Source organism: Lotus japonicus, chromosome 1, assembly GCF_012489685.1.
Source record: "Lotus japonicus ecotype B-129 chromosome 1, LjGifu_v1.2".
Lineage (NCBI taxonomy): Eukaryota > Viridiplantae > Streptophyta > Magnoliopsida > Fabales > Fabaceae > Lotus > Lotus japonicus.
In genome coordinates this window covers 77,613,171-77,639,277 of record NC_080041.1, presented here as the reverse complement: position 1 = coordinate 77,639,277, position 26,107 = coordinate 77,613,171, and the positions used below count along the sequence as shown (strand labels likewise).

At 38.1% G+C, this 26,107-nt stretch overlaps 6 protein-coding genes across 8 annotated transcripts; 4 read left to right on the top strand and 2 right to left on the bottom strand.

The window, feature by feature from the left end:
• The first annotated feature begins 6,433 nt into the window (after window positions 1-6,433).
• On the top strand, window positions 6,434-8,718 carry LOC130714203 (uncharacterized). Its single transcript, XM_057564097.1, has 4 exons — window positions 6,434-6,967; window positions 7,058-7,368; window positions 7,451-8,313; window positions 8,419-8,718. The coding sequence occupies exons 1-4, from the start codon at window positions 6,573-6,575 to the stop codon at window positions 8,602-8,604; spliced, it is 1,755 nt and encodes a 584-aa protein (XP_057420080.1). The 5' UTR covers window positions 6,434-6,572; the 3' UTR covers window positions 8,605-8,718.
• An 18-nt stretch (window positions 8,719-8,736) lies between these two features.
• LOC130714241 (uncharacterized) lies at window positions 8,737-9,680 on the top strand. The gene is made up of 2 exons (XM_057564139.1): window positions 8,737-9,405; window positions 9,498-9,680. Exons 1-2 carry the CDS (start codon window positions 9,043-9,045, stop codon window positions 9,603-9,605), a joined length of 471 nt encoding a protein of 156 aa, XP_057420122.1. The 5' UTR covers window positions 8,737-9,042; the 3' UTR covers window positions 9,606-9,680.
• Window positions 9,681-9,932: 252 nt separating this feature from the next.
• LOC130714187 (serine/threonine-protein phosphatase 7 long form homolog) lies at window positions 9,933-13,237 on the bottom strand. Of its 2 annotated transcripts, XM_057564087.1 has the most exons (4): window positions 12,944-13,237; window positions 11,318-12,336; window positions 10,473-11,233; window positions 9,933-10,380 (listed from the first exon to the last, which is right to left on the bottom strand). In XM_057564087.1, the coding sequence occupies exons 2-4, from the start codon at window positions 12,330-12,332 to the stop codon at window positions 10,045-10,047; spliced, it is 2,112 nt and encodes a 703-aa protein (XP_057420070.1). In that variant the 5' UTR covers window positions 12,333-12,336; window positions 12,944-13,237; the 3' UTR covers window positions 9,933-10,044. The 2 variants fall into 2 exon arrangements, with proteins under 2 accessions (XP_057420070.1, XP_057420063.1); XM_057564080.1 differs by lacking the exon at window positions 12,944-13,237 and having other exon boundaries at window positions 11,318-12,518.
• A 118-nt stretch (window positions 13,238-13,355) lies between these two features.
• Window positions 13,356-17,886, top strand: LOC130714211 (aldehyde dehydrogenase family 3 member H1-like). 2 transcript variants are annotated; one of them, XM_057564102.1, is made up of 12 exons: window positions 13,356-13,514; window positions 14,130-14,234; window positions 14,320-14,563; window positions 14,800-14,868; window positions 14,971-15,067; window positions 15,192-15,398; window positions 15,616-15,731; window positions 15,967-16,071; window positions 16,148-16,320; window positions 16,405-16,495; window positions 16,712-16,861; window positions 17,417-17,886. In XM_057564102.1, exons 1-12 carry the CDS (start codon window positions 13,477-13,479, stop codon window positions 17,654-17,656), a joined length of 1,635 nt encoding a protein of 544 aa, XP_057420085.1. In that variant the 5' UTR covers window positions 13,356-13,476; the 3' UTR covers window positions 17,657-17,886. The 2 variants fall into 2 exon arrangements, with proteins under 2 accessions (XP_057420085.1, XP_057420094.1); XM_057564111.1 differs by having other exon boundaries at window positions 13,367-13,514; window positions 14,133-14,234.
• Window positions 17,887-18,362: 476 nt separating this feature from the next.
• LOC130714223 (aspartic proteinase Asp1-like) lies at window positions 18,363-21,475 on the top strand. Its single transcript, XM_057564122.1, has 8 exons — window positions 18,363-18,681; window positions 19,021-19,138; window positions 19,408-19,631; window positions 20,037-20,261; window positions 20,373-20,511; window positions 20,685-20,885; window positions 20,993-21,065; window positions 21,155-21,475. Exons 1-8 carry the CDS (start codon window positions 18,452-18,454, stop codon window positions 21,262-21,264), a joined length of 1,320 nt encoding a protein of 439 aa, XP_057420105.1. The 5' UTR covers window positions 18,363-18,451; the 3' UTR covers window positions 21,265-21,475.
• A 330-nt stretch (window positions 21,476-21,805) lies between these two features.
• LOC130714232 (NAC domain-containing protein 2-like) lies at window positions 21,806-23,491 on the bottom strand. Its single transcript, XM_057564130.1, has 3 exons — window positions 23,208-23,491; window positions 22,844-23,118; window positions 21,806-22,727 (listed from the first exon to the last, which is right to left on the bottom strand). The coding sequence occupies exons 1-3, from the start codon at window positions 23,365-23,367 to the stop codon at window positions 22,311-22,313; spliced, it is 852 nt and encodes a 283-aa protein (XP_057420113.1). The 5' UTR covers window positions 23,368-23,491; the 3' UTR covers window positions 21,806-22,310.
• Window positions 23,492-26,107: the final 2,616 nt, after the last annotated feature.

Sequence of the window (26,107 nt, the reverse complement as noted above, 5' to 3'; positions counted from 1 at the left end):
ATACCAATAATCCTTTTGTTTGGGTCTAAGTTTGCATCTGTATCTGCCTCCCACCAACAACAACAAAAGCCCAATCCTTTTGGTTTTGCCTCGCAGAACAGCTCCTACTCAAATGCCCCATCTCATTCGGACTTCAAACCTAACCAATTCAAGGTACTTTTTAACAATTTCTTTTAAGACATCTTTTAAGTTTTATGTAGTTTCATCCATCAAATGCCTGTAGTAGTAAATGTTACTTGACTAATTAAATATCATATTGCAGGAATGCAAAGTATGTATCGTTGTGCTAATTGTGACTTGAATATGTGCAGAATTTGAGCAACAATATTTGTCTCATGGTTGCATGAACTTTATGCACTTATTTTTAAAATATTTGCTTTAATTTTAATATTCGGTTTCAGCATAAAAGTCCATGCTTACAATCGTTTAAACTTATTATACTTTGAAGTGATTTGCTGAGTAATGTGAACTGTATCTTAGTTTTGATTACAAGTGTTCATGGCATGCTGCATAACAGAGAGAGGTAGAATTGAAGGTCAAATCAAAACTGCAGAAGTTGCTGCTAGAATGAGGGATGAGGAAGAATTGAGGCAACGAAGAGAAAAGGAAGGAGAAGCTGCACGAGCTGCAATAGAAGAGGTTTCTTTTTCTCTTCTCAAACACTGTATCTGATTTTGGTCTTTAATGTTGGTTTCGTATATTCAGATTTAGAATTTTCAATTGCTACTGTAGTTGCTGTTATTCAATCACGTGATTAAAATTATAGTTGTTATTCTTATAGCTGTTTAAGTTATAATGCTAAAAATAAGTGCATAAAATATTTGCTGAAACCAAAAGTTTATGTAGTTTAGTATATTAAATCTATTCTAATATCTAAAATCTTAAGCAAATCTAATCTTAAAACAGATAGAGGAGGATATTCATGTACTTCATTTCATTCTCTCTATTTGTTAGGTTTCCTTCAGGATTGATCTAAACCTGAGTTCACTTTTGGACGTATTCTAAAACATACTATTGGGATTCATAATCATAATAGTTTTCATCCTAGGAGGATATTCGTTCAACTAAATAAGAAATGAATTTTGTAAAAAAATGACATAAATTTGGTGAGGTGAAGATGACAGGAACCAATTATATAATCATCTTCATGAGTAGAACACTTTCTGATCAACTTTATCATCAAAGAGAAGTTAGTGTTTGTAGAGTAAGGGGACTTGGATTGGTGGTTCCTGATGGGGGGGTCTTGGTGGTTAAAGAAAATGTGTTCTCTTTTTCATCTCTCTGCTCTCTTATCTAATAGTATCTTCTGAATTTTTGTTGCAAGTTCTAATATTGTTTACCTGCAATTTCAGATGAGGCTAGATGTTATAAAATAAGGTGAATAGGTCACTTGCTCACCAAAGGTATTCTTATAATTTGTGCTTATAGAGTAAAGTCTATATTCTTTATCTATATTGTTCACTATTGTTGATGCACCTCTTTGAGAAAAGCAACTGGTTTGCATTTTTCGTTGCAGGGGTGTATTAATAAGGAATGAACTACTTAATGATAGTCGCTGCCAAGAAGTATTGATAGAACAATCAATGAGTCCCTTCCAAATCCAATTTTTCTCTCAATGTTATTCATCTCATCAAAAACAACATATCCACCATCTCAGAGGCTAGATATCTCTGTACATCGTCCTTCAACAAAGCATTTGAACCTGGGCTTCTTCAATTCAATTAAAACAAAATATGCCAAGAGATATTCCCAAGGCTTTAGCCTCTTCTAATATGTATTAGATAGTCTACTTTATCTACTTGAAGTTAATGCCTCTAGAATTCCTTTTTGTTAAACCATCTTACTATGATGATGTGGTCATAATTTAAGGACAGAGTTTTGGCTTCATGAATCTAAAGCCTAAATTCATTTTTTTATATATCACTTTTGTCAATAAAGTTTTATTTTCAAGGACTATTGTTTGGTAACATGTCATATCGTGGAAGCATGGCAGTGAAGCATGTTTGGTTATATATAAATTGTTAAACAAGTTGCTATGTGATGATATTTAAGATCCTCAAGATTTAAACCCAAACTGAATAACAACCTTACATTCTTGGCATGTGGGGTGAGTGAGTAAAATGACAATCACTGAAAATTCTGGGTGACATTATAGACAACATTTTGCTGAACGAGTATGGTTTTTTTACCAAACTTCATGAGTTATTTAAAAAAATAAATTAAATTATATAATCTTTTTTGCGTTGTTAGTGCATAGTAATTGACTCTCGAGTTTTTAGATAATTATTTTAATGAATTCATTAGTAAAAATACATTTTCATATAATTAAAGTTCTTTTTTTGTACAGGGATGAACATTTTTCATTTTCATATAAATAAAGTTCTTTTTCGTTAGTAATCATGTTTTGGTTTTCATTTTTTTGTAAGTGAAGTGTGTGAATAGGGAGAGAAATGAGCATGAAAATACTTTCATGCACGGGGATGGACATTGAAAGTTAGAGTTCCGATCATGCTTCTTTGAAACATAGACCAAGCGGTCGATCTGTGTAATGGAACCCGGTTGAGAGTCACTCATCTTACTCAGTATATAATTGTTGCGACTGTTTTATCAGGAATCAGGCTGGGTAAAACTGAGTACATTCCGAGGATAACCTTAACGCCTTCTGACTCTGGTCTTCTCTTCAAGTTCTCTCAAAGGCAATTCCCGGTGACTTTATGCTTTGCGATGACTATAAACAAGAGTCAGGGGCAGTCCCTTTCTCATGTCGGTTTGTACCTTCCGAGGCCTGTGTTTACTCATGGACGGCTGTATGTCGCTCTCTCAAGGGTGAAGGCTAGAAAAGGCCTGAAGGTGCTCATTGTGGATGAGCAAGGGGTGGTTTCGAGCTCCACGCGCAATGTTGTCTACAAAGAAGTTTTTGAGAACGTGTGAGCGGAAATTGACGCGCATAATCGCGGTCACTGCACAGTAACTCAGCTACTGTTTATTAGACACCGTAAAACCGTCCCCTTATATGTTTTGGAGAATTTGAGGTTTTGTTAACCAATCTTCTTATTAGTTAATCAGTCGTAAGGTTCGCATTTCAGACAGTTCTATTTCATCTTTGTTTATTAGTTATTCAACCGCATGAATTTCAAACAAGTGATTCAATTTAAGACTTTTCTGCCACTATGCTCAGCGTATCAGACTCTTCAATTTCACCCGTTGTATAATATATTTAAAAGAATTAACGTATTGACTCACGTATAAAATACGAAAGACATATTCCCCGTGCATCGCACGGGTAAAAAAACACTAGTAATATATAATTTTAACATAACATCTTTAACTCAGTACTTGATTTCAAAAACAAAAACAAAAACTCAGTACTAAATTAATATAAATTTTCCAATTTAATCAAGATTTTATCTATAAATCTAATCCATTAATGCTTAATTTTATCAAATCCCCTCTATTTTAGGGTATAACTTTGATACCATCTGTTTTCATAAAATAAAATGCAATAACACCCAATCTATTCATATACCAATAATTTTAGTATTAACTTTCATGCTATTCGTTCAAAAAAAAACTTTAATGTTAAATTATATTCTTAAATTTTATTACTATTTTCACTTTAATGATAATTACTTAATTGAAAAACTTTTGTATAACACCATGTACTTTATTATTATATGTCACTACTATTTCGTCAACAATTATAATGGTTATCAAATAATAGGACTCTAACCATCAATCACATCATGCTACTTATTTCTCATGTAACAAAAAAAAATCACATCATGCTACACACGAAAAATAATAACTTTGATTCTAAATTTTTCAAAAAAAAAAAAAAAACTTTGATTCTAAATTTTAATTAACACAACACTATAGTTTACGTTAAAAAAAAAACAATATTTTAGAATGTGGCAGAATTCAATTGAATGAACTATAACATTAACTTTCAAAAAAAAAACTATAACATTAAATTACACTAACAGTACACACACATGATGTTTTTTTCCTGGGCAGTGCGTATGAAGAAATATTTGATAGGAGAGGCTTACCCGCTTAATATGATATCAGAGCCTTGAAGAACTAGTCTCATGGTGTAAAGGAATCTTTGCTTGATATAGTTGAAGCTGTACTGCTAAACTGGCTTCGAGTGGTAGTGCTATGGATTTATTTTCATTCAGTTTCAATTAGTGGGTGGGTTTTGTAATTTCTCCTTGGAGGTATTGTTATGGCCTTCTAAAATATGTACTCTTTTTCCTTTTCCAGGTTTTTCCCAAGGGGGTTTTCCTGGGAAGGTTTTAATGAGGCATATTTTATTATGCTGTGCTTTCAAGGAGGAGGGGGTTTATTCCTGACATGTTTTTTCACTGTTTTTTGCTTCTTTCTTACTACTTTATCTTTCTTCCTCTTTGTATTGGGTTGAAGTACCCCTTGTACTTCATTCAATATATTTATTTGGCTTATCAAAAAAAAAAATTGATAGCCGACCGTGGGATACTTTGGGAAAAAAAATTAATTAATCTTATCTATTTTCATTTTTTATCTTAAGATGTAGAAAATTCAATTTATTTTTAGAAAATAACATATCTAAAAAATATTAATATAATATATATTAATGTGCAAAAAAATATTCAAGAAAACAATTTATCTCATCATCTTTAAACAATTTTTTGGTATTATTTTAATTTTCCGTCCATTTAAAATGTCATCCATCAATGAATATTATTTTTACTAATAAGATTTGTAAGTTTCTTAAAATCAAAAAACAAAAAATTCTACACAAAACTAAACCCAAAAAAGTGAACCAAATTTCATGAAATCTAACAAAAGACAAATAAAGAGTGCCTTTGTACAAAGTACCGCCACTATTACCTTTTTTGGGATTTGGGTTTGGCACCCCACCCTTTAGGCTACGCGCCCCAGCATTTTTTTTTATTCCAAAACTACCCATCGGTAAATGATTTGCCGATGTCAAAATAACAATCGGTAAATGATTTACCGTTATTGTTCCTCAGTATGAACACCTTTATCCCATTACCCAGAACACGAAGAACAATATCGGTTAATCATTAACTGATTCTTCTATTGATATCGGTATATCATTTACCGATTGGTAATCTGGCAGTTTGATCACCTTTTCACCATTACTCCTCCCTCCACCAACCCCTCCACCATTACTCTTCCCTCCAACAACCCCCACCAGCCCCCCATAACTCGCCCAAACTACCTTATTCTACCATTACTCCACTCCTCCCTCACATTTCACCTTCCCACCACCACCACCATCTCCACATTTCCACCACCACCACCACCACCAAGGGAAAGCTTTTAACTTCTGGTAAGTGGTGTTAGCTTTGGTACTTTATTTATAGTTAGTTTAAGTAGTTAGTTGTTAGTTTAAGTAGTTAGTTTAGTTAGTTAAGTTGGTAATTTAGGCTGCTGAATCGTGAATCGAATCGGTAAATGAATTGCCGTTAATGTATCGGGTTATGCTTTACCGTTATTATACCGGAATTTGATTTACCGTTATATGGTCGGTTATTGATTTACCGTTTTTGTTCCAGGGATGACAGAGTCCTTTTTCTTTGGTGAATCACAATTGATACATGCTGCTGGATTGGAAAATGATAATCCAGAGGAGCAACCATCACTAGCTGAACCTCCGATTATATCTATAGATGTCTCTCATTTGTATCATACTGATCAGGTACTCATTGCACAAATTTTTGCATGTTTTGTTTGCTTTGTTTATGCCTTGTTTTATGCCTTATGCCTTGTTTATCCTGAAACAGCGTTTCCCTTTGAAAGATGATCTTATGAAATGGGTTCGCGACATTTCTATGGCAAATAATTTTGTTTTGGTGACAACAAAGTCTGATAGTGGTGCGAAGGGAAGAAAAGAATATGTCATTCTGGGGTGTGAGAAGCATGGTGCGTATATTCCCTACAGAGAACCGGATCTTGTTGAAGGAACGTCAACACAAAAGACAGGTTGTCCTTTTAGGCTAAAAGGACGACGTACGAAAGATGATAAAGGTTTGTGGTTGAAGGTGATGGACGGTAGACACATCCATCTCGCAGCTGAGTCACTAGTTGGCCACAATTACGCTGGTAGACTGAATAGTGAGGCGAAGGAGGACGTGATAAATCAGGCTAAGACTTGGGTTCCACCTAGAAAGATGTTGGCGTCCTTGAAGGAAAAAGATCCTTCAAACTTGACTACCATCCAACAAATTTATGGTGTTTGCAAGCGGTTCAGACAATCCGTTCGTGGGTCACTGACAGAGATACAATACTTGCTGAAGAAGTTGGACGGTGAGAAGTATGTTCACTTCGAACGAAATGAACCCGGATCGGAAGTGATTAGAGATATATTTTGGGCTCATCCGAATGCCGTCAAACTTTTCAACACATTCCCATATGTAGTCATCATGGATTGCACATACAAGACCAGCAAATACAAACTACCCTTGCTCGAGATTGTTGGCCTGACCTCCACGGATAAAACATACTCAATAGCATTCTGTTACATTGGCAGTGAGACCACAGAGGACTACATTTGGGCATTGGAGTGTATGAAGTCTCTGATTTCCGACCAATCCAGGTTGCCTAGAGTGATTGTGACGGACAGAGATCTTGCTTTATTGAGTGCTGCTTCACAAAGCCTTCCCACCACCACCCATTTACTATGCTTGTGGCACATCAACAAGTGTGTTTTGGCAAAGTGCAAAGAGTATGTTGGCACGGATGATTTTGCTCAAGAGGTTATGGACAAGTGGGCCGAATTGGTAGATGCTCCAACAGTTCCAGAATTTGAAGCTCATTGGATTGAATTGTTTAACATGTGCAAGCATAAACACAAGTTGAAATTTGCCACTTATTGTTCTACTACATGGTTGGTCCACAAGCAGAAATTTGCCAAGGCATGGACAAATCATGTGATGCATTTTGGAACAACAACAAGTAACAGGTACAAAAATTATGTTATGACTTGTTATATGTATTTCATTTCATAGATTATTACAATATTAATTCTTACATGTGCGTTGTTGGTTTGCAGGGCTGAAGGTGCACATGCCAGCTTGAAGTTGATGTTGCGGAACAGTAAGGGTGACCTGGCCACATCATGGGATGCGTCGCATAGTTTGACCACCAATCGCCACACTGAGATAGTAGCATCGTTTGAGCGCAGTATGAATAAAATTGATCACCTTTTCAAGACCCCTTTCTACACAAATATTAGGGGATTTGTGTCAATCAAATGCCTGAAACTCATTGATGCTGAACTGACAAGAATGCGAGCCTGCGGCGGCAGATGCGATTGCTTATTGAGAGAGACTCATGGACTACCTTGCGGTTGTCAACTTGCAGGTTACCGGTCAACCACTCTCCTCTCAACTACTTCCAATTATTTATATTTGTGATTCAATGTAACATGTCTGTGAACTTGCAGATTATGAGAGGATTCCGTACGAGGCCATTCATCCATTCTGGAAGAGCCTAAGTTGGGAGCATGTACCTGTTGCAGATACTGGCAGCTCAGATATTTGCGGACTAAACCATGGAGAGATGCACCCAGAAGTTGAGGCACTGACACGTTATTTCCATTCTTTGGGTACTGGAGGGCAGAGTATGGTAAGGAGGAAGCTTCAAGCGATATATTGTCCTGAAAGGAGTACACTATGTACTCCTGAGCTTCGGATAAAGTCCAACCGCACTCCTAAGTTGAAAGAGAGCAAACAACCCAAGGGTCGAGCAATAGGATCCTTGACTCGTGATCCTTCAGCGTTTGAACTTACAGACAAGAAGATTAAAGAGGAAAAGAAGTCTTCACAACCAGCAAAGAGGAAGAAGCGTGTGAAGAAGTCTGATACAAGCCATTTCATGTGTAACTTTCCAGCCTTTCTCCATCCATATATTGGCACAATTACAGATGTTGAGGATGATGGTAACTGTGGCTATAGATCCATTGCTGCATTAATGGGGCATTCCGCCGGTCAGGACGGTTGGCCTTGGGTTAGGGCTACATTGATACAAGAACTTGAGACCAATGTGGTAATGTATAATAGGATGTGGGGCACAGATGTTGTTGATGGCTTACATAATCGTCTCACTCTTCCTATTGGTGACCCGGCCACCCCTGACAAATGGTTTCAACTGCCAGAGATGGGATACCTTGTTGCCACAAAGTACCAATTGGTTCTCGTATCCTTATCCTCTATGGGTTGTAACACATACTTTCCACTGATAGGAGCCGGCCCACGAGATGAGCATTCTGTTATAGCTATTGGACATGTGATAAATCACTGGGTACAGGTATATTTTGACCAAATACACTAATATTTTAGTTGCCTACTAGCTTGTCGATTAATTTTTGTATGTGGAAGTTATCTAATTTTATGGTTATTCTCTAAAATGAAGCTCCAATTAACTCCTGGACATCCTATGCCGACTATTGCTCCCCAGTGGGAATGGCACAGTGATCTTGCCTCCAAATACTGGCGCAACCTATATGGTCCACGTTTAGGCATGTATGATGCACAATTCCAAGCTTGGCTTGGTGCTTTTAGTGGTCATGCGGACTATGTGGACATCACCACAGATTGAATGTTCTTGTATTGTGTAATATTAATTTGTAAACTCTCTGTAATTTGGTAGAATGTGGCCCTTATCACAGGTTGTTGTTAATGATGAAAATCTAGACATCATCGTAGATTGGCACTTTTGGTAATGTTAATTTGATGCACTTTTGGTAATGTTAATTTGATGCACTTTTGGTAATGTTAATTTGATGTACTTTTGGTAATGTTAATTTGATGTACTCTTGTCATTTTCATTTTCATTACCCTCCACCACCAACCCTGACATTACTCTCAACCACCAGCCCCAACCACTCTTCTACCATCCACCAGTACACCTTAAATGTTTTGACCGCACGCCTGAGCTATAAATATCTGTTGTGTCTTGCCTCTTCTTCTTACTCTTCATTCCTCATCTTCCTGTCTATTGTGTCTTGCCTCTTCTTATTACTCCTCTTTCTACACGATGGAACAAGACCCAAATCCATTCCTCCGCCATTGCAAAGGTCAAAGCAACAACTCTGGCAGCTCTCGTCCTCTCATTCCTGGCCCGGCTGGCGCCATCCAGGCTGCCATGTATGCCCGTAGATCCACCCCTAACACACCACTCATTCCGACCCAGGAAATCGTGAGGCGTGTGCTAGATCATGGATCAACCGAAACCGATCCTGATTTCAACTCACATGCTTGGCTATCAGCCCTGCAAGAGTGGGGAATAGCCACTCCGCTGGGCTCTCTGACAGCGAACGTTGAGAGGGTGGAGAATGTTGTTGCTGTTATCAAATCTTGCACTCCCAATGGGTTTGGAGATGCGAAAGTTACCCTCAAGGTATGTCTTGTCCTTGCTTTTGTAAGGCCTTGCTTTTGGTCCCCCTTGACTAACCGTTCTAATTTACTTCTCAAACGATTTCAAAAATTTAGGACCCCACGGGTGCTGTTGATGCTAGCATCCACCGCAAGGCATTTACTCACAGTGAATTTGCGAATGACATAACTGTTGGATCTGTTCTCGTTCTCCAAAAGGTCTGAAACCTAAACATGAAACTTGCTTCATTTTTTGGACAGTTAAGCATGGTTTAATTAAAGTATACATTTCACATGCAGGTTGTTGTGTTTGCACCTAGAGGAACTGTTTGTTATCTTAATATAACATTGCCCAACCTAGTGAAGGTATTCCCAAAAGATTGCGGACCCCATGACTTCATCGATATCACAGAGGAATAATTTTGTTTTCGGTGTTGCTTATGTTTAATTTGGTTGTGTAACCGTTTAACTTATTGTCATGGATTACTACATGCTTTGAATTATTTATATGTTGTCGTTGTTTCTGTTTTTTTCATTATAAGAGTCATAATATTAAGACTAAAAATATAACACATGTAAATAAAACGAGGCAAGAGTCATAACATAACATAAAAAGTCCTAACATATACATAATAATGGATCCCACATAACAAGTGTAATAAAATCACTCTCCCCGACCCCGCCCCCTGCGACCTCTGGGTCCACGAGCTCGACCTCCACGAACACCCTCTCCAGGATCACCCTCTCCACGAGCTCTGCCTCCACGAGCTCCGCCTCCACGGGGTCTGCCTCCACGAGCTCTGCCTCCACGAGCTCTGCCTCCCGCAGCTGCGGCTCCTCGAATAGCAGAAAAGGCAACTCCCTGGGTACCAACGAAGGAACTCCGTCGAAAGAGATCGAGCGCCCTCTCCGTGAGGATCCGGGGCTGTGTCCCTGGAGCAAGAGCACCTGGCACCTCCAGGGACTGCTCCAACAACTCCACACCCCTACGTATGGCAGACTGCATAAAAATAATATACAAAAATAATTTCATTAACAAAAATCACAATTGAATGAATAAAAATAATATACAAGTTTAGAATCCAAACTTACCACGGCACTAAGCTCCTCCCTCCTATCCTCAGGGATGATGAACACATGTGACACTCTGCTATACCACCTCATGTAACCCTCCACCGCCTCTCCCGGATATGTAGCAGGTATCCCCTGAGGGCGGAGGTGCGGCTCAAACTCAGCATAGGCAGCATCTGTGGTCTCAGCAAGGGACCCCGTCGTCTGGATCTCAGAGGGGTGTCGAGGGATGTCCTGTATGAAGCCAAACTGGCGCATAACCCGCTCTGGTAGATGTCGGCTCACAGACCGGCCGTAAGGTGTCCGGATGTAGCCGGAATAGAGGGCCCTGGGATCCCGCGGTCGAACATCTCGATGGTCCTCAAAAGGGGTCCATGTGATATCATCCACTGTAAGCTCATCGAGCATGACTCGTCTCTCATCGAGTCCGGAATGCGCGATCCGAGACGTGGACCACCGCTGCGCCCTAGGCTGGTCCTGTGTGTAGCCGGGGACCTCCGTCCTGATAATGACGCTGCTGGATATGTACTCATACGCCCATGACAGCACGAGGGAGGTGAACCCACCGATCTGCGCTGTCTTCCTACGGGATGCACGACTCAGCTGTTCGTACAACGAAGCCAGCGCAATCGCACCCCACGCGTACTCCGACACGCGACCGAGGTCCTCAAGCATCCCGATCCAGTAGACAGTAGTGTGGTAACCACCACTCTTGCTGGCAAAGAGGGTGGCACCAAGCTGGTTCACCAGCCAGATCCTAGCAGCATCCTCATAGCGTCCCCCTACAATGAAATGAATTAAGTTAACAGTTATTAATAATACTCTAAAAATAAATACAACTTAATAAAGTAATTATTAAGACATACCATCCATAGCAGACGTGTACATGGTCTTCAGAGTAATGAACCGAATGTTCTGGCCACCCGCCGCCTCAAACTCAGCCAGATAAGCAGCAACAGATCCTCCCAGGAGCTGGGCGCATAGCGCTGCAACCTCGTCTCGCTCCCCTCTGCCCGGAGTGTAGAACCTCGACCCTGTGGGAAGATGGAGAAGAGCAGACACATCGTCCAGGGTGATAGTCATCTCCCCGAACGGCATGTGGAAGCTACTCGTCTCCTCATGCCATCTCTCAACAAGGGCCAGTACGACAGCTGGGTCTGTCTCCGGTAACCCGCACCAAGGCAGGTGATACAAACCCGTCTGCTGCAGCAGCTGTCGCACATGTGTGTGGGCCTCTGAATCGCCATCACAGGGGAGGTTCCATACCTTCCCCCCAACAGTGGCCACCCTCAATGTCCGACGGTCCACGTACCGCGGGTCTGTGCGAAGAAGTGCCTGCCACGTCCAAGGAGCCTTGTGGTCAGGATAATGCGCAAGAAGCGACAGATCCTCAGGCCCCCCAGGAAACGGTGCCACCCTCTGGATGAGGTCGTCATCCGCGCCGCCCTCTGCCACCACATCTGGCACAACATCAGCAGCATCAATCTCCTCCTGGAGAATAAGAGGCTCCTCCTCCTCACCACTGGCCTCAGAAGCAGTCTCAGAAGCAGACTCCTCGCCACTGGGCTCCGAAGAAGACTGCTCGCCAGATGTCTCCTCAAGAGGTAACTCAACCATCGGAGAGACCGGAGTAGGATGAGGCTGAGGCTCAGCCGGAGTACCTGACGGAGCTGTAGTAGATGGACCACCTGACGGAGCTGTAGCAGACGGACACGGAGACGGAGCCCCGGCCGGAGTAGCAGACGGAGACGGGGCCGAAGCCTCAACCGCCTGACTAGTTGCTCGATGGTCGCCGCGCCGCGTAGAAGCATGCAAGCGCTCGTGGCGATCCTCTGCATCATCGACTGTAGAAGATCGAGACCTCTTCCTCCCGCCCTTCATTCTCCTATGAAAAGCAAACAAATTTAACATCAAATTACAACTTGAACAACTTTAACAGTTACAACTTGTACAAACATCTCTCATATAGCAACAAACATCTCTCATATAGAAACAAACATCTCTCATATAGCATCAACACCCTTTCTAATTTGTCAATCTAGATAACTAAAATGCAACATTAAGGAAGTTCCCTAGTTCTAATAAGCTGATACCATCAACACCCTTTCCCAGTGTCATGACACTAAAATATTTGAAAATTTGTACAAAATATTCAGCCCAATAGATGGAGGAAAACTAAAAAAAACTGGCTTAAAAAAACTGCTTTAAACTGCCTTAAATTGGTTTAGAATCGGGAAATGTTTTCCCATTACAGAATCGGAAAAACATTTTCCATTACAGAATCGGAAAATGTTTTTCCGATTTTACAGTAACCCAGAAACCAGAACTGGAAACGACCCACTCGTGCCCATGACTGTTTCATGTCATTTCAGTCAATAAAACCTACCTCTAATCAATAATCAACTACCCTAGTGTTCAACATTCACCTAATAATCCATCAACTACCTCTAATCATCAATCAATGTGAGAGAATCAATAAAAATCAAACTTACCTTTTGAATGTAATGGAATGGGAGTTCCGGTGCTTTGAGGAAGCTTTGATGATGATGGGACCGAAGCTTGGAGTGGTGGAACGCAAGTTTGGGAGAGATTTGAAGAGGGAGTGATTTGGGGAGGGAAATGGGTTTTGAAAATTATGTTTCAAAACCTATCTGATGCTGTAATATCAATACGAATCGGTAAATGATAAACCGATACGTATCGGAAAATCATTTACCGATATTAATCCTGAGGGTTTCCGGTAATTTCCCCACTTTAAGTGGGGCGGGAAGCCTAAGGGCTGGGGTGTTAAACCCAATTCCCCCTTTTTTGTTGTGACATTGTAAATACAAAAGCAAAATGTCATCAAATGCGTACAACGTTATCCTTGTATTTTTCATGGCTGAGATTCACCCAACGTCTAAATACATATATCTGTAAATGCAAACAACAAATTTAGACTCCACGTTCTAGTTCTAGACTGTTGTAAAGAACCTGCTCCTCTTGAATGAAGACCTGAACTTTCAATGATCTTTCTGCTTCTACAATGAAAAGCGTATGTATTGGCCTGTTCCTTGGTGCCAGGTACCTGTTTTTCCTGCTTATTTGCTCCTACTTTTCATACAAGTGGTTAGCATAAAACTTTTGTTAGCACCTCCAATTCACCGCACACAAATAGTGAAATGGGAGATACGATAAGTGTTGTTACAAAAAGAAAAATGTGAGAATAAAATAGCAGTGTCGTAAAAGAGAAAATGAGAGTGAATGTATCAAAATTCAAAACTAGTTATCCATATATTTTTGGGAATATAAAGAAACTTGGCCAATGAAACTTGTGAGAATGCAAAATCACCTCAAGGAATAGAGTTGCTAAAATTTTGCACAATAAAAAACTACAATTTTATCATATTTGATTGCATATTTGGATTAGTCATAGTCAATTCTTCATATAAGCTTCACACCAAAATTGATTTTGGGCATATTTTGGATAGGTAGTGAAAAATCCCAGCTGTAAGCAAAAATCACAGTAAACCGAAGCAACTTCCCTTAGCTTTTATAGTTGTTTACCGTGATTTTGGGTTCACGGTAGTTTTCCACCTGTATATTCAAACATACAATTTGACTTTAGAGTTAGTGATAAAAGAATTTCCTAACATATAGTTAGTCTCTTACTCGGTTCTTCTTCTTCATAATGAGTAGCAGTGTCCCATTTCACAGCAGAAGCTTTTCGGACCATTTAACTAGAAAGAGCATTGGAAAGCAACTTCAATTCCACTCTCATTTCCTTGTTTTCTCTTCACACTCGTAAACCTCTATCCCTCAACAATTTAATAGAGTTCTTTATTTTTTCAACTCTGATCTTATTTTATGAATGGTTTATCTTGTAAAGAGGTTCTGCTACTATATCAGCAACTGAAGAAGTAGTAGAGAAGCCTATATTTGATGGACACAAGGCTGCTTTGCTTGTTAAGGATCTTAGGAAGAGCTTTGATTCAGGCAAGACAAAAAGCTATGAATGGCGGATTTCCCAGTTGAAGGGCATAGCTAAGATGCTAGAAGAGCGGGAGAAGGACATCATTGCAGCACTTGATAAGGACCTTTCTAAACCTGGATTTGAAGCATTTCTATCTGAGGTCTCCAATTTCTTAGTTTGGCTCTATTTTTCAAACTTATATGATATATACTTCATTTTTTGTCCTTACCTTCATCATGGTCACCAAATTTATAACATGTTTGAATCAACTTCTGTTTTCTAGAATCAATTCTGAAATGCAGAAGCTACTCAGAGAAATTTCTCATTGACCCTGGTTTAGAATCAATTGTAGAATGATTACCAAACGTGTACTTAAGCAGGTGGTTGTTGATGCAGGTGTCTCAAACAAAATCCTCTTGTAGTGAAGCACTTAAAGAACTGAGTCATTGGATGAAACCTGAAAAGGTAATTACCAAGAATGAATAGCAATGACAATAAGTTCCAGCCTCTGATTTATAATAATCAGCTTCAGTTAATTAACACACAGGTTTATCTTATCCCTTTAAGGTAAAAACTTCAATTACAACATATCCATCATCAGCAGAGATTGTGTCAGAACCACTGGGAGTTGTGTTGGTCATCTCAACATGGAACTTTCCTTTCTGTATGTAAAAGCTATTCATGCTTTCACACATTTCATAAAGATTCCTACACTGTCTAAATGGCTTTCCATTTTCTCCTGTTGCATTCCTTCAATCCACTAATGAGGTTGTATTTCCTACCTTCAGTATTATCACTTGATCCAGTCATCGGAGCAATTTCGGCGGGTAATGCAGTGGTTCTTAAACCATCAGAAATTGCTCCAGCAACATCATCACTGCTTGCAAATTTGCTCAAAGATTATCTAGACAACTCTGCCATAAGAGTTATTGAAGGGGCTGTTCCTGAAACAACAGCACTCTTGGAGCAGAAGTGGGATAAGATACTGTACACAGGTAATTTTGCCTTCAATATATTCATCAATCCATTACCAACGGGTGATCGGTTCAGATGGTACGTACTACATACTTGATTCTCTTTAAGCAATGTCTTTGGTTAAAGTCTTGTAAATGAAAAAACTATCCGCTAGGAGAGCTAGCCTTGCACCATGATGTAAATGTTCCTGATTCAAGCAGGGTTACCTCCTATGCATAATAGATCAATTTTATGCAGGTAGTGCTAGAGTAGGTCGCATTGTCATGGCTGCTGCTGCAAAACATCTTACTCCAGTAATTCTTGAACTTGGAGGAAAGTGCCCAGCTGTTATCGATTCAAATGTCAATTTACTGGTAACATTGTCTCCAGTGGTCATTATTTAGGCATTTTTTATAATCCAATATTGGTATCCTCCACGAAAGGCTATCCTTTTTCGAGCTATGGACATCCACATTCTTGTGGGACTACCTCTCCCAGTAGAGTTTTTTCCTCCATACACAATACTTGAACAAACCACAATTTGGTTCATTATTTAGGCATTTTACCGAACAACATTGTTTCATGTATAATAATCATTGAAAATTTCAGGTTGCTGCTAGGAGGATAATAGCTGGAAAGTGGGCATGCAATAGTGGACAAGCATGCATTTCTGTTGATTATATCATCACAAAGAAAGAATTTGCACCAACACTTGTAAGATTGCTTCAAAACTACAAAACCAAGTGTGCTACTTAAATATATTTTTACTTGATAAATTCTCACTCAACAGATAAATGCTCTGAAAGAGGAACTGGAGCAATTTTTTGGAAAAGATCCATTGGAATCAAAAGACATGTCACGTATTGTGTCTCCATCCCAATTTGCAAGGCTTGTGAAGCTCTTAGATGAGGATAAGGTATCAGACAAAATTGTTTTAGGAGGTCAGAAGGATGAGAAGCAATTGTGAGTTGCATCCACTTCTTGTTTATTAGTATTAGGTAATAGTCATTTAGAGAAACACCATAATTTCACTTCCCCTTATTGTAGAAAGATTGCTCCAACCATCATATTGGATGCTCCTGACGATTCTATGGTAATGCAAGAGGAGATATTTGGACCAATAATGCCAATTATCACTGTGAGTATACTAGGTCATAAAGAAATAGTACATCATGACTCTATTCTTGATGCAATGGAAAAACCTCTTGATGCCTCTTCTTTCTGATTAGTTCCCTATTCCCTATTACTTTCTTACTAGTGTTATTTTGAGAAGGACTGTAGTGTCTTCCACTCTTCCCCCATATTTCACATGAACTTAAGTTGTTACATCTTTCTTTCTCTTCCATTCTTGCAGGTTGACAACATTGAAGATAGCTTCAGCATAATCAAATCAAAGCCAAAACCTCTTGCTGCTTATCTCTTCACAAACAATGAGCAGTTGAAAAAGGATTATGTGGAAAACATATCTTCTGGAGGGATGCTCATAAATGACACTATCTTACATGTACTCATTCTCTTCTTGAAATATTAATCCTATGCGAGCATTTTTTTCTCTATATATGCTCCTACTTCTATAAACCCATTTTGTCCAAGTGGGTTACGTATTGGTTCAGCACTTCGTCCCTTAAATAAGTGGTTAGGAGTTTGATTCCCAATTCTTATGAATGGAAAAAAAAAAACTCTCCGGCTAGCCCCTTATTTTTTAGTGTGCTGACTGTTTGGGCGAGAGATTTGTCTCACCTCACAACTACCTGTTGTGGAGACACCTTGACTAAGACGAAAAAAACCCACTTGTCCATAAACAAATGGTTGATTCGAATGGTACATGCTTGATTCTCCTTAGCAATGTCTCGGGTTCAAGTCTTGTGTATGCAGAAAAAAAAAAAAACATTGGGAGAGGTATCTTCAATCGGAAGTGAATTTTTCCGACTCGAATAAGATTGTCTCCATGAAGGATACTTGTATTAGACACCCACTTGTCCATGTATTGACTCTCATGTATATACACATGCAAGATGACATAATCAATTACTTAACATTTATAACAATGTTGACACAGGTTGCAACTCCTGGTCTTCCATTTGGAGGAGTTGAAGAGAGTGGAATGGGGTCTTACCATGGAAAATTCTCCTTTGATGGTTTCAGTCATAAGAAGTCAGTCCTGTATAGAAGTTTTGATGCAGACTCATCCCTGAGGTACCCACCATATACACCTGAAAAGCAAAGATTGTTGAAGGCCCTTATCAGTGGCAATATTGTCCGCATAATTCTTACTTTGATCGGATGGTCCAAAGAATAATGCATAAGGAAAATGTCGTTCAAACTTCTGCCCAATGTAGGATATATAATTGAATCCGTTTTTCAATTTTTTTAGCTAGATTATAATTTTTTTTTTACTTTGATTGGATAGTTGAATCCCTTTTTCAATTTTTTTGGTTAGACTAGAATGGATTTTTTTTTTGTATTTTTTCAATTGTACACTCCATCCAAAATGTTGAATGAGATTTCAACAACAAATATTTTGCTGCATATACAGTGGTGTGTGACAACGGACAACATAATACCTGCTCAGCGGGGTAAACCGAAACACCAGTTGGTAAGCTTAAACCATTTTCCCTTAGAGAGTTTGATTCTCGCTACGAATATAAATGTGGTATTGGTGGGGTTACATGTAAGAACCCATGTATGCGATCTATGGTCTTGAAAACATGCTCTGACCGGTGGTCGTGACAGAAGCTGAACGGACTCAAACTATTTGTACCAAAAAAAATTACATTAAACAAAATAAAATAATTACAAATCATCATTAAATTACTTTTCTGTGAAATTCACTATAAATATAAAATAAAAATAAAAAACTAGCATTTTTGTGTGGAGGAGGGTTGATGAGAGGAAGGAAGGAATAAGAACAAAACATTCCTTAACAAACCCAAGTTCCAGTTTCTGAAGCAAAGCCTTTATGCCATGCACACCCTGGTTTATTAAAGTCTTGGTATTTATTTGTGTTGTTTCACGCAATTCATCAAACACTCAACGAACCATCATATTATAGTCTTGTTTCTCTCATCATATGATCAATATCTGAAATTGAGAGATGAAGTCAGGGAAATTAGGATTCTTTCTGCTTTTACTCTTCTTGAACTCCTCTGCTTGTTCAGCATGGTTTGGTAGTAACAAACACAAAAGTTCCTATGCAAATGGAAGAAACTCCATTCTTCCACATGAAACCTCATCATCATCTTCATCATCATCTTCATACTTAAGCCGTTTTCGTTCCGGCTCATCGGTTTTGTTACCCGTTCATGGCAATGTTTACCCTGTTGGGTACGTAAACAGAACACTCTTCCCCCTTTCTTCATTTTTTTTCCTTATGTTTCACTTTATACCTTTCTTTCTATGTTGCTTTCATCATACCTTTTTTTCTATGGTGTGTGCATTTGAAAACCCCACTAATGAATTTGAATAAAGAAATCATCTTTATGAGGTTTTTTCCCATTCCCATATCATGTTTTTCTCACTTTCATAATATATTATTGAGACACAACACACACAAAAAGGTAAAAGCATAGAAGAGTCACTGTTACTTTCAATATGATTGAGAGGAAAGAACCTTGGTATATGTTCCTCTAATATACAAGTCACTGTTACTTTCAATATTTACAGGTTTTACAATGTTACTCTCAACCTAGGCAACCCACCCAGGCCATATTATCTTGACATTGACACCGGTAGCGACCTCACATGGCTTCAATGTGATGCCCCTTGTTCCCGTTGCTCTCAGGTATATATGCATGTTTGGAAATTCTTTTATAATAGATTCTATGGCCAAAATCAATTACGAGAAGTTTTTAGATGTCAGAATAGATTCTGAGAAAAAATTAACTAATCTAACATGCTAATTATATATTCACTCAGTACCAATGTTTCAAATCAAATTAACAACTTAGAAGTACAAAGTTGTGATTAGAAGTCACATAGATACATGTAGAAACTATTTGATTACCAAATCCTATTAGAATTAATCTTAAATGTTTGTTGCTTATTTTTCAGACACCCCATCCGCTTTACAGGCCCAGCAATGACTTAGTGCCCTGCAGGAATCCCCTTTGTGCTTCCCTGCACCAGACTGATAACTATGACTGTGAAGTCCAACATCAGTGTGACTACGAAGTTGAGTATGCAGACCATTACTCATCCCTTGGTGTGCTTGTCAATGATGTCTATGTTCTCAACTTCACAAATGGAGTACAACTTAAAGTTCGTATGGCACTTGGGTTAGTAACTTTAAAAGCTTTGCTTTAGGCTACATATATGTTTTGTTACGTGTTAGTACCAGTTCAAACAGACATTAGCACTCACTTTGAGATAAAATCTCAACAAAACTCTTCTTATGAATTAAAATGAAAGTCAGTTCACCTCGCACTTAACTGGTATCCAATCACATATTTAATCATTTACCTAAAACCATTTTTTAATTTCCTACAGTCCATATGTATGTTCTCTTTAAATTCACTTTCTGCAATTAAAAAACAAAACCATAGTTACATGATCCACTATTTGGCTTATGAAAGGATGGTGTTCAAATTTCAGAATACTATTTTATCATGGCAACCAAGCATATTTAGAAGTAAAAATTATTTGGTTATCTAATACACTTGTTTTTTGTTTCCTTTCTGCAGATGTGGATATGATCAGCTTTTTCCAGATTCTTCTTACCACCCCTTAGATGGAATGCTTGGCCTTGGCAGGGGAAAATCCAGCTTGGTATCACAGTTGAATAGTCAGGGTTTGGTGCGAAATGTGGTTGGACACTGTTTGAGTGCACAAGGAGGAGGGTATATCTTCTTTGGGGATGTTTATGACTCTTCTCGACTGACTTGGACTCCAATGTCATCCAGAGATTTGTAAGCAGAACCTTCCAGAACTTTGATCCTCATTTTACATTTTCCACATGTATTGTGATGAATTATAATCCTTTCTCCTGATTGTAATCCCATCTTTGTGATTTGTCATAGAAAACATTACGTAGCAGGGGCTGCCGAACTCATTTTTGGAGGGAAGAAGACTGGAATTGGAGGCCTTCTTCCTGTTTTCGACACGGGGAGTTCGTACACTTACTTCAACTCTAATGCTTACCAAGCAGTAATATCTTGGGTCAGTTCAGAGAAAATTTCAATATGTCCTCCAATCTCAAGAATTTCAAAATGCAATAGACATTAATAAGATCATGTCAATTTCATCATGCAAGATTTGAATTGTTTGAAGTAATACAAGAAAATGTTTCCATACTACTTAACATGAGTCTTTTGTTCAATTTCCATGCGCAGTTGAAGAAGGAATTAGCTGGAAAACCCCTGAAAGAAGCACCGGATGACCAAACTTTACCTCTTTGCTGGCATGGTAAAAGACCTTTTAGAAGTGTATATGAAGTCAGAAAATACTTCAAGCCTATGGCACTTAGTTTCACCAGCAGTGGGAGAACTAATACTCAGTTTGAAATCCCTCCTGAAGCATATCTGATTGTATCAGTAAGTCTTAAGTCCCAACTAATCAATTTCTCGTAGATTGGTTTTTTATTGTTATCACAAGTAACTGATACATTTTGTTTCTAAATGCTGATAAATTGTTGATTCAGAACATGGGAAATGTTTGCTTGGGCATTCTAGATGGCTCTGAAGTAGGAATGGGTGATCTGAACCTAATTGGAGGTACGAATTTTGTTACTATCTCTCTTCTTCAGATGCTTGTATTAGCCAATTAACTGTCCATTATAAACTCCTCTGTCTTGTTTATGCAGACATATCCATGCTAGACAAAGTGATGGTATTTGACAATGAGAAGCAACTGATTGGTTGGGCACCAGCAGATTGTAACCGGGTTCCAAATTCCAGACATGTCAGCATTTGATCACCAAAGACAACTTGGGAACTCTTTTACATCTTTGTTATCATCAGATAGTAGCTATTGTGCTGATTTATAAGACAAGGGTGGTTGTATCAAAATGAATGTATCTGCTTAAGAAGATATCCTTGTGTTGTATATAGTAGTATATTGGTACAGTTTACAGTGTATTTTCGGCTAATCAGTCATATAATCATTCATATCATATTAGTTTGAATGCACGGTTAGAATTTGAAAGGCAAAAGGCAAAGCAAAGAGCCAAAGACTAATGCTGATTGATGTGAAGATTAGATGCATCATCTCTTGATTTAATTCATTGGCAGATTTCATACAATATGTTACATCTTGTCTTTCAAGATTTTCAGATCTATTCAAATTTGACTACAGAAAACAAGTTTTCTTAATCCGTATAAATCACTTGCTATGTTCCAATGTGTGAGAAAGGTCAAAAGTACCAAAACCTTGAGAAAGAAGATGTAACATATTGTAGTCAAATTGAATCCCTTTGAATATAAGACAGGTAGATATAAAATGCACATTCTATCCCTTTGAATATAAGAATTTTCATTCAATTGTTTCCTTTGAATTGAAAAGTACAAGTTGTTGTATATTACAAAGATATGAAAAAATCCCACTACAATAACAATATTGAACAAGAATTTTTCTAAGAGTCCTTGCACGGTTGCACCTACACATTTACACTCTAACATTGCATGATCCATTGGAATGGATCAGCACCCTGTTGAGATCTTCCTGCTTCTTATTTTTCACTACTTACACACAACAGGGCCTAATCTCATTTTCTTTTCCTTTTTTTCAGTAGGGTCCAATCCAATTGGTCCATGTCAGCAGAGTTCAAACTTCCCATATCTCCCAAGAGCTGAGAATGAGAGTAGTTACCGCACGTGCATCAATGTTTGTTTGGTTCACAAGCTGTAGTTAGGTGCAATTGCATAAATGGTGACTTTTCCTACAAACTAATTAGGCAAAACCCTTTCCCCCTTCCCAAAAACTTTCACTTTCAATTCATACAAACGCTTGGACCAGAAGAATCAAAATGGCTTTTCCAGGTACATGAACATATCCTGCAACGGTGATAACTGGTTCAGTTGGTACTCATCCACCGACATGTTGTTATCATCCAAGAAACTGAACTGAAAATCAAAGGTGCCATCATCCAGCTTGAACTCTAGCTCATTATTCCACTGAGGCTCGCTCTGCACCTCCTTGTCACACGTGACATCAGGTGAAGCCGCATGCTCCGAGCCACTCGAATCCGTGTGCAGCCTGGGCACTGAATCTGATGCCTCCATGTACAATTGATCATGAATCTCTGGCTTCCTCTCATGCTCATGCTCATCATAACTATCATGAACCTCCCCTAAACCTGAAAACTTTGGTGTGGGGGTGTTGTATTTCTCAATCTTCCCTTTCTTGTTGTAAATTCTACACAACACCCAATCATCAAGCTGCAAATAAAACAAACCAAAATATCAGAAACTTTTTTCAATCTTCACACACCCCATCAATCAAAAAGTTCAAAAATTGAAGCCTTTTGTAATAACAAATTCATGAAATCACATACCCTCAAGTTGCTTTTCTTTCCAGCTGATCTATCAACATTGGCAAGACGATACTCATGCATGATCCAATTCGTTTTGATTCCTTTAGGTGCTTTCCCCACATAAAACACCAGTGCCTTCTTAATCCCCAACGCCTTGGGCTTCCCAATCGGTTTATCAGCTCCAGTAGCCTTCCAATACCCGCTCCCGGCCGCCCGGTTCGGCCGGGAACCATTCGGATACTTCCGGTCTCTCGGAGAAAAGAAGTACCATTCTTTCTCGCCATCAAAACCCATTTCTGCATTTCATCAAACACCTCATGGTCAACATCAAAAACTCATTTTATCACAGAAATTCACACAAAATCGATTGGAAATCGTTGTTTACCTGGAAGCTGCCATGGATCAAACTTGTACAAATCGATTTCTTTGATAACGGAGTAGTTGAAGGATTGGCCAGCACATTTTGTGCAGAGGTAGTGGTTCACCAATTCTTCATCTGTTGGGTGGAATCTGAACCCAGGTGGCAACTCTAATTCACCCTTCATTGGTGTTTGAATTCCTGTTGATTGATTGATGATGATGGTGATGTAGTTGTTGTTGAATGTTGATGATGATTCTTCTTCTTCTCTGTTTTGCTCTGTGACTTGGAAATTGGAATGAGACTATGAGAGAGTGGATGGAGGTGTTTATATAGGGTGGAAGAATCAATAGAGAGACAGTGAATTGAAGCACGTGCGTAGTTAAGGTGGAGGGTGGAACTGTGTAGAGCAGCCAACACGTGGCAAAGGAGGCACGTGTGAGTGTTTTGTTTGAGAGTGATTTTGTCACTGCTTCCGTCACTTTTTTTTTTCTCCGTACCATATTGTTGTTTTTTTTTGTTGGATATTTCAATATGTCGGCTTCGGTTGACTGTGTTCGCTAGGATGAATGAATGATGATGGTTCTAGGATCGACATGGCAAATCATGTCGTTCCTATCGTGTAAATTTTGTGACTGCTAAAATAAGCAGAATTTTTTATATTTCATGTTATTAAAAATATTAAATATTTTATTTGTTAACCCAAAAATATTGAGATTAATTTCTATGCACTGACGGTGTAAATAAGTTTTACATCATCATTTAATCACATTCCTCCATTTTTTTATCTCACAATTAATTTTAAATTTAATAATATCTAAAATAGAAAATGAAAGGTTGTGATTAAATGATAGTGTAAAACTTTTTACACCGTCAGTACATAGAAATTAATCTTAAAAATATTATACTTTTTGATAAAATGTTTAAGTGAGGTTAGTACAATATTTCACAATAAAATAAGAGTGATTACTAGTTTACTATATTGTTAAATAATAGAGGGGAGATCAATGCAACAATAATAACACATTAGGGGAGGTAAGTGAGATGGAAACCAAAATTTCTTTATAGGGACTTGTAAGAATAATTATTTGTTCACACCTCAAAATGAGATGGAAAGAGGTGGAGGAGAAGAGAAATAGAAAAAAAAGAAAATGTAAGATAGAAAAAATATAAGATGTGATAGATGATAAGATGAGAGATATAGAAATAAAAATAAGTGGAGATGAAGTGTATAAAAAAGGAGGTGTGTATATATCATTGTTGGGACTTATAATTAGGGACGAAGGGAGTATACTTTTTAATAAAATGTTACTAGTATATATTATTTATTATTAGTGAAATACATTTTTTATGAGAGACATGCAAGTGTTTTTTGAATAGGTGGTGACATCTGTCGAAGATAAAAAAATGTTATAGTTTGCTTAATTCTTTATTTGGTCGCCAACAACATCTAACTCAATTGGTAGAACTCGTTAAATATTTAGTTGAGAGTTTGATTCATAAAAATGTGTATGAAAAATGATTTATTAAAATTTGTTTATTCATAACTTTACTTTGATAAGATTAGTCTCATAGGCGTATAACGTAGAATATATACTTGCTAAAACCAAAACATTCTTTAACTGGTTGCCAAATCCTTAATACGAAAATTACATTGAATATTACTGTTCACCGTAGAGAATCTGCATCTCTCCAATATTGAAGTATTGAACAGTGAGTTTGAATACTTGGTCAAGTTGTTTGGTGTCCACGTATGCAAACCTGCGTCATCCACTCCAGCTAGCTGCTAATTTGGATTTTTAGTTAGTTCATCTGTAATCCACCAAGAAACCGCACGTTTGTTTCGTAGTAATTAACATTCCAACTTACAAGCATTAGGAATTGCCATGTAATGTCACATTGTCACACTAATTAATGATCAATGTTCTGCTAATTAAGGACCACATCTCTGTGGCCATAGTATTTTGTCATATTATCTGAGAAAAATCAACCGTACCGTGCTACAATTAGCAATTAATAAGGTCCACTAATTTCAATCCCCTCCAACACGGTCTCGTTTGGAATAAGCTTATGAATTAAGAATGTTTCTTGAGAATCAGTTTTTTTTTTTTATAGGCAAATGTTAGTGGTTAGTTGTTAGTAAGTTAGAAATTTTCTTCAAAGTTCACTTCCAGGATTCGAACCCTGGACCTTCCCCTCCCCACCCTTATGTCCTCTAACTCTTACCACTTGAGCTAACCCTCAGTACTATAGTTATACATTTGTGCTAATCCATTAACTATTCATCCTAGGATGATTAACCTAGCTATATATGATTTTTTGAAACACACGCGAAATACGCATGTTATGTTAAGTGTCGACACCCAATATATAATTAAAAAAACGCCTATCATTAAAACAAGTAGTAGTAATAATTAATAAACAAAAAAGCACGGCACATCAAAGCACACAAATTAAGCCATTAAAAAACTAGTTTTGTTCATCTTGTGCCTTTTTGCCTTTAATATTAAGCCAAGTTAAACTAATCTTATGCTTACAAGCACAGGCATGAGTCAAGCACATTGGATAAAATTCTCAAGCTACTGTCCCTTTAACAAGGTTTTCCATGGTTTTCCCATTTCTTAAATCTTTAATTACCAGGACACTACTAATTTCCCCTTCATTATTTATTCATGCATAAAGTGGACTTGAATGGATGGATGTTTGCTGGCTTGGTTTTGAACCGGATTTCCTTCACATAAGACTTATCTGGAAATAAATATATAGAAAATTAGAAATAGAGAGAATATGCCGATAATATTCTTACCATATCATTAGTCCACAATGGGGCTTTAAATTAAAATGGGTTAATTAACAATAGTAAAAATGATGTGAAATTAATATAGGGTTAATCAATAAACAGAAAGGATGACTCCGCAATTTACCAT